At 35.8% G+C, this 8,316-nt stretch overlaps 1 protein-coding gene across 1 annotated transcript; it reads left to right on the top strand.

Annotated features, from left to right (window-relative positions):
- The first annotated feature begins 2,275 nt into the window (after nucleotides 1-2,275).
- On the top strand, nucleotides 2,276-7,845 carry LOC143613672 (uncharacterized). Its single transcript, XM_077087320.1, has 10 exons — nucleotides 2,276-2,661; nucleotides 4,543-5,025; nucleotides 5,384-5,541; nucleotides 5,872-5,955; nucleotides 6,036-6,088; nucleotides 6,202-6,283; nucleotides 6,417-6,524; nucleotides 6,714-6,837; nucleotides 6,923-7,008; nucleotides 7,557-7,845. Exons 1-10 carry the CDS (start codon nucleotides 2,298-2,300, stop codon nucleotides 7,776-7,778), a joined length of 1,764 nt encoding a protein of 587 aa, XP_076943435.1. The 5' UTR covers nucleotides 2,276-2,297; the 3' UTR covers nucleotides 7,779-7,845.
- Nucleotides 7,846-8,316: the final 471 nt, after the last annotated feature.

The following is an 8,316-nucleotide window of genomic DNA, read 5'->3' as shown; positions in this document are numbered from 1 at the left end:
GCAGGCTTACAGTGGGCTGCCAGTTGTTGGGTTGGGCAGCTTTATGAGCCCAATTGTCCACTGTACCAAGCCCAACTACAATTTCGTATGATTCATAGTTTTAGTTTTCAATTATATGTTTTTTCATATTATAAAAAATGCTTTAATTAAATAAATGACAAACATATTTTCTTGTTGTGTTCATGTGTTAAGAAATTTAGTTGTTAGTGTTCGTTTGTCTGTTTCGTTAGGCTATATGTAATGTGGCAAAGGGCTTACGCCCCTTATACATTAGTTCCTATATCGTTTAAAATACCGTCCCACACCATGTGAAAGAGAGCAATGCTCTTCCACCAACGTTACCTCACACTCCCCTTATTCTAATTTTTGAGTCAAGTCAATAGCAGGCAGCCACATTACATTTAAAAAAAAAGATTATTTATTTTTTTTAATTATTTAAAGACCATTACACACTTTAGCGAGTGTGAAAAGTGAAGCTCCTTTTGTCTGAGGCTGTCGTGACAACACTTTTTACTCACTTTGATTGCCACCAACGCGGTTGACCGTTCCGACATGGCTTAATAAGTTGAACAAAAGAGAAGGGTTCCCGCACGTTAATGAGAGAGATTATGATAGTGACAAGGCGATGTGGGCCATGGCTTCAGCGTACGTTGTAGAGAAGGAGGAGTACATATGAGCGATATAAGATAACACCAGATACAACTTTTACCCGCTAAAGACAATATTATCATGTCCATTATATGTAGCCTTAAAAAAACAAAAGCAGCCATAAACAAATGAAAATACACTCATGCTCATCATTTGATTATGTTAAAAATATTATCACTATTTATTTTTTTATTAAATAAACTAACTTTTCACCCAGCAATAATCACACGTCACTATCTCCTTGTCTTTTTTTCTTTCTTATAACGGCAATAATAAGTCACCATCGATAGTATATCCGCATATTGAATAGTATTTATAATAAAAAATAAATAAAAAACTTGAATTAAGCAACTAGTGCACAAACCCAGTTGGAGCCTCGGAGGTCTGACTTATTCGGTGGAGATATAAATTTGATAATCACTTGTGTTATTTTCGGTGGATTGTAAGAAATGAAGGATTTGAGACGGGTCTTGCGAGGTTGTCAATTCGAATTCCAAGTCCATCCGGGTTTTCGTCCTACCGTACGTTACGCAAGAAAGTTATACTCTTGTTGTGACACAACGACAGTTAAGTGGCGGCCGATAGTATGGCTTCAGGTTTCACTGGGAAACGTCCAAGTCAAACTTTGAAGTCAGCGTGACTCCGATTAAAACAACATAGTCTGGCCAAAGTGGAGCAACAAAACTTTTCAAATATGGAGAGTGCGGTAACCTAACACACAAGAAAATCATCGTTAAAAATAAAACAATAACAATTAAAAAAAATCAAACAGTTTCATTGTTGCAAAAATCCCGAATAGGCACCGATTAATCACTAAGTAATCGCTAGTCCACACTTCATTGATTAAATTTGGGCTAATCGGCCAATGGTCAAATCCGGCAAAATCAAAATTAATCGGACTTAATTGGGGTTTTCTGATGAGGTTATGGCCAAAATCGGCGGTTTCTGACCAAAATGTGTTTGTGTATGTATAAAACTAAAAATTATATATAAAAATATGTGCTTGTATATATAAAGCTAAAAAATATACATTAAAGTCCGATCCGATTTAATCTCTATTAATCGCTAATCCTTATCTCACTGCCCGACCAGTGAGTAGCGATTTTTTTTAAAACAATCCTCGTAAACCAACTTTTCGACCAGTGGTGTTGGATCCTTATTGGTCCATATGACACCAATCATGTGTGGCCACTTTAGTTTATTTGTTTTGTTTTGTTTTGTAATGTTCTAGTTCGTAACAAACGTAATAAAAATCAGCCGAATACCGCTTTAGTTTTGTTTACGTTCCGGTATCGTGATGAATGTGATGGAAACTGATCGAATATGCGTAGATTCACCGCCTCAACGTCTAGAATTGGCAACGGTCTGGTTTTACCAGTCAACACCACTTCATGAGACCATAAGTCCACCTCAATTTTTATAATTTTTTGTTTTAGTTCCGATATAACAAGACACGAAATCAAAACCTATCGAATTCTCTTAAGACGTATCGCCTTGCTTGGGACCGAGCGCGCTGCTCGGGTAAACACTAATTATTATTCAATCATCTTTGCTTACCATTTACTTAACATTGACATATCCGCCTCATTTCTTCATATTTCAACTGATTTTCATGCAGTTTCAGTTTCAACAAACTCTCAAATCTCACAATGAAATCAATACTCCACAACACATCAATCTCAATCCACCACTCACATCACCTCAAATCCTCACCAACCGCAATACATAACCGTCAGAATCTTCAATTTCCACCTAATTACGTTCAATTCCGTCAAAACCGGCAGTTAAAAGTCAAATCGGTGCTGGATTCAGCTGCAATCGATCAGTATTTCGGACTAACGGAGTCAGACGCACGTAATCCGACTCTGTCAACTTCGTTTCGGACTCCGCGGCTTCGGAAACCGAACCAGACGGTGTTGGAAGCTCAGGCTAGGGTTTGTACCGGTCCGATGCAGACGAAGCCGCTTACGGAAGAACAGGCGTTGAAGGTTTTGGATACGATACTCAGATCTGGTATATTGTTTATTTATTTATTATTATTATTCACTGTTTTAATTGATTTGATGATGTGTATATTATTATTCACTGTTTTAATTGATTTGATGATGTGTATATTGTAGACTTGTAGTTCCTGTAGGTTAGTTTAGATTAAATTATAGCAATTATATCCGAGTCCGAGTAATATAGGCCGAGTTGGAAAAAATCGCCTCGGTAGGGTGTCGAGTAGCGACTAATCGCCGAGTACTCGGCCGAGTTGACCGAGTTTGACAGCACTGCTTTTGGGTCAGATGACCTAGCTCTTGACTTTAGATTATAGTTGTTCAGATCTTATGATGCATGTGATGATGGCATGATTGAAAAACAAAGGTGCTGAAAGTTGACATGTTCAATAAAAATTGTGTTGTAAGTTGAGTTAGTGAATTTGCATATGACACGTAACAACTAAGAAAACCTAGTGAATCAGTATACACTTATAATTTATAAATTTTGATGATGCGTATATTGTAATTGCGGCGATTTTTTAGTTTAGTTAAGCTCAAACAGAGCAAGTAGCTTCCAGGTGATATGCAGTTTTCAATTCAGAGTTTCAGACACAAGTACACAGCTGATTTTTGTGATTGAATGATCTAGCTTTTGACTTTAGATTGATCATAGTTCTTCAGATCTTATGATGTACCTGATGATAACTTAAATGATATTTGAAAGGCTCTGAAGTTGAAATGTTCAATGAATTTGGAATATTCTATTCGTTGTACGTTGAGTTTAGTTAATTAGCATATAACATTTAAGCAAACCTAGTCAATCAGGGTTTAGGGTATGTGTAGGTGACGTGTATATTGTAATTCCTGCAATTTTTTAGTATACACTAATACTTTATATAACTTTTGATGGCGTGTATATTGTAATTCCTGCAATTTTTTTAGCTTAGTTAAGCTCAAATAAAGTAATTAGTTTCCAGCTGATAACCGGTTTTCAATTCAGACACAACTGATTTTTTGTGATTGAGTGGTCTAGCTTTTCACTTTAGATTGATCATAGTTCTTCAGATCTTATGATGTGTTGGATGATAACCTAATTGGAAAACAAAGGTGATAAAAGTTGAAATGTTCAATAAATGTTAATATTCTATCTTAAGAAAGTATTACGAAGTTGTCTGTATTTGCCCATTTCGTTAATTGATCTTGGTCAACAAGTCTAGGAGTAACACTTCTGCATTATAACCTGTTGGAAGGCTCATTACTTTGTGTTAAGTAATGCATTTAATTTGTTTAATTAGTTGTAAAATGTGTTAGTGAATTAGCATATGACACCTAAGCAAACCCGAGTCAATCAGTAAGCAACCAAGATGCAAAAGTTGCTTTTGTGACATTTAGCTACTAGTTCTAACTGTTACATAGAATATATTAGCTAGGTTTAGACAGAATATATCATTTAAAATTTATTATGTAGAATTGTAGATAAGGTTTATTGTAATTATCTTTATCATTGTTATGAGTCACAATTAGTGAATTAGATTAGGTTTTCTTTGTAATTATCCTTATTGTAATCCTATAAATAGTTGACCAATAATACACAATATCTTAAGGGGTTTTTACTTAGAAGAATTCAATGGTATACGAGTCATGCCACTCTCATTTATAGAGCAATTCCTTCATAACTGATTAAAAGTTTTCTTATTGTTCAGTCTGAAAGAAGCGCACGTTTTTGTGTCCATTAACCGGTCCGTTAATAATTTTTTGAATTGTTTTGTTTTCACTAGTTATGCGAGTGATTGGCTTTCTGAACCATTGTACTTGACTTTTCATTATAAATTAAAATATTTTTTGGCAATAATGCCAAAAAAACAGCAGAGTTTTCAAATATGTGACAATTTTTGATAATATTTAACGTCAGCCAAAGGAGAACTGAAAGATGAAGAAGAGGTATCAAAGGCGCAACTTGGAGCATTTTTTGCAGCTATGACAATCCGTGCAAATGCATTTCCAGAACCAACTCAATGGAGTGAAGGTGAAAGGCGTGCAATAGATGCATACTGGCCACATTTAATTAGGGCCCTACCTTCTGACATAATCTTTTTAGCTGATCCGGAAGGTTCTATAATGAGACTTGGGAATTCAATCGGCCCACAATATGTTGGTAATGGGAGTTATGAAATGAGACTCGTGGGTGCCTTGAGGGAAATTTTAGCCGGTGGTCATCTTGGTTATGAAGAAGTTCAAGGTGTATTGAAAGATGTTCTTCCTTTGAAACCGGAACATGGTACAGGTGGCACTGTAAGCGAGTCACTGTTGTCAGCATTTTTGATTGGTCAACGGATGAACCGGGAAACAGACCGTGAGCTAAAAGCATATTGCCTTGCATTTGACGATGAGCTTGGTACTGGTTAATAAAGTGCGTAACAGAAAGAATATTAGAAATAGAGGTGGCAAAAGGCGGGCTGGGCGTGTCCGGGAATGGTCAACAGGTTCTGGCAAGATGGATAGTTTTTTGTGCTGGTTGGTCAGAATCGGTTGATTGCCTTTCAAATATAAATGCAAAATAAAATATTATTTTAATAAAAATGTACTCTTTTTTTCAATCATTAAAAATAGGCGGTTCATACATGTTAAGCTAATATTGGATTTTTTAAAACATAACCTGAATTGACCGATTGTAAGTTAATGGGTCGAAATTGCCAACTCTAATTGGAAATGCAATTTTTTTATCTTTGATGTTATGATTTTATGTTAATTAGGTCCTTTGCCGGTAGCTGATGTTAGATCGTTGACTCATTATGGTGAACCTTATGATGGAAACACACGATTCTTCAGAAGCACGCTCTTTGTTGCTGCTGTTAGATCCTGTTACAATGAGGCATGCCTTCTCCATGGTGTTGATTGGATGCCACCAAAGGTATTTTTTGAATTATAAAACTAATGTTATATTAACCATTTCTAATTCATAACATCTTTTTATAAAACCAAATTGACAAGAATAAATTATGGATTCAGCAGTAAAATTTAAGGGTGTTAGTCATGCAAATAGTCAAGGGACTTGGTGTGCAAATTCAGATCATAGGGGTTTTTCAAAAATTTCTATTTAATTACTAAATATTCCATAAATAAGAAAGGGAAACTGGTTACAAATTATGAAACTCATCCTAACCGAAGGTTTGTATTTAGTTTGAAATGATCGATGCATTGTTTTCCGAAATTTGTGCAAATGATCGATGGCTTTGTGCAGGGTGGCATAACTGAGGAGCAGATGCTAAAATTCATGGGAGCAAATACCAACATAACACCATTACAGGCTAAAACGCTTCTTGAGGTCATTTTTATGTCCATTTTATTTTCAGTCACTCTTTCTCTATTTTTCATGATTTAATATTTAAGCAATTGTCTTTTCAGGATGAAGCGGTTGGTTTTGCATATGTGAGTCAACGGGATGCTTGTCCCTCGTTGTAAGTAGTCTTTAAAGACCTGGTTTGTTTACTGTATGAAATGGGCAAATCATTGAATTTAACGTATCTATGTGAAGTTTTTTATAATCTCATCATCTATATGGTTTTTACAGATATTCATTGATTGAGATGCGGGAACATATAAGGAAGCGCCCGCCATTAGCAACATCCGAAAAGGTTCAGCAATATGTGAGGGTAAGCTTGCATTTGCTTTAATGCTTAAATGTTGTAAAATAATGTAGAAAAACAGATATCTGAGCATTTGTTTTTGCATGATGCTGTAATATTTTGAAAAACAAAAAAACATTGTGTTATAAATTGTATACAGGCTACGGGTAGAGAAGCAATTGTTGCAGGATTCTACCATGAAGGTTACGAAGAACCGCTTCTAATGCTCATGAAACGAAGAGGCGTTCATGCTGGTTTGGTGGTTAAGGTATGAACATTTTGGTAGTTATATAAAGGTGGCAATATTGGCCCATTATTTTGTAAAATGGTAAACGGGTCAATTTGGGTTTTACTTTGCCTCCAACTGGTCAAATGAGTAATAAATGCCGATAGGCTATTTTCGACAACCGTCCTCTTTTTTTTAATTAATTTAAAGTTGATGGTATTATTAATGCAGGGCGAAGAAGGAGCGCTTTCAATGACAATCAAGTCAAAATCCGTAAATGCATCAAAAGGACTGCCTGTTAACTACTGTTCTGGTTTTCGCTCGCTCAACACCTCACCAGCTTATGATGTTGATGGTGCGTACAGTGAACCACTTCACCAGCTTATGTTGATGAGAATTTTTTTACTTTTAACTTTTTACTTATTCTATGGTATTTACAGGAGTGTCTCGCGAGAACTTTTCGTTTGTAGTTGATGCAAAAGAATTCGGTTTTGAACCGTCCGACACTCCAAGAACTGATAAATCGGTATGCTATTTTGGCTTTTGTTATGACTTTTACAAAAACACTAGCCAATTGGCGGAAATTTTGGCCCGTTTACTTATTAATGGGTCAATTCAGGTTTTGTTTTTTCCTAACTTTTTAAACTTTAAACAAATAATAAAAAAGTTTTCAAAGTCTATTCTTATTACATAAAACAAACCTTCTGTATCATTTTAGTATTTACTTATCTGCTTATTTGTAGTGTAAATGATTTATTTTAAACTGCTTTTTATTTTTATGCGTTACCCTTTAAAGTTCATAGTTGAGCTTCGACACTATAACGGAAAAAACTTCACTTGAAACAAAGGGAAAAAATACATTGATAACCGACCCATAACCAACAGTTAACTGAAACCGACCCATAACCGACAGTTAACCAACCTATGGTTATGGTTGTGGTTAAGCAATCTTCCATAACCGAAGCTCGGTTATGGCTATGGTTATGGTTAAGCCCCCATAACCGAACCGACTTTGCACACCCCTAGTCAAACTTGACCGACAAAAATCATGCATAATGTTTTTGGAATTTTCAGGTTTCAAAGAACATAGAACTCGGCTTAGCAGCTCTACAGGGAGAAAAAGGCCCCGCATATGACCGGATCGTATTAAATGCTGGGATGACCGATCACTTACTTGGATGTACAGGTGCAGAAGATATATCAACCGCACTTGATCGGGCCCGCGACGCCATCGACAGTGGGGCCGCGTTGAACCGACTCTTGAATTACATAAAGGTTTCTCATAAAGTCAAATGAACATGTAAGTATTCTGGTGTGACACTTTAATATTTTGCCAAAATGAATTTTGTTTTGTACTACATGTTAAAAAGCTAGGATACTGTAAAAACATAAATACAACTTTTTGTTTTTGTTTTTTTTAATTCTCATATATTTGCAAACCAAAATTATTTTCATCGACGTTACACTTAGGAGTGTTGCAAAAATCCCAATTAGATGCCGATTAATCCCCGATTAATCGCTAGTCCCCATTTCACTGATTCATTTTGGGCTAATCGGCCAATTAATTGGTCAATGGTCAAATCCGGCCAAAGTCCGAAGGTTTCCGGCGAGATTCTGACCAGAATCAGCGGTTTCCGGCAAGATTACGGCCATAATTAGCGGTTTTCGGTGAGATTCTATAAAAACCAGCGGCTTCTGGCGAGATTCAAGCTAGTTTCCTGCCAAAATGTGTTTATGTTTGTATAAAATTGAAAATTACATATAAAAAATGTGTGCCGGTATATATAAAATTGAAAATTATGCATTAAAGTCTGATCCGATTAATCCCGATAAA

The sequence above is a fragment of the Bidens hawaiensis genome, unplaced genomic scaffold, assembly GCF_021521415.1.
Source record: "Bidens hawaiensis isolate Kalapana, Puna unplaced genomic scaffold, B.hawaiensis_p1.1 tig00038015_1, whole genome shotgun sequence".
Lineage (NCBI taxonomy): Eukaryota > Viridiplantae > Streptophyta > Magnoliopsida > Asterales > Asteraceae > Bidens > Bidens hawaiensis.
The sequence above is the reverse complement of the archived record's forward strand: the minus strand, read 5'-3'. Positions and strand labels throughout refer to the sequence as shown.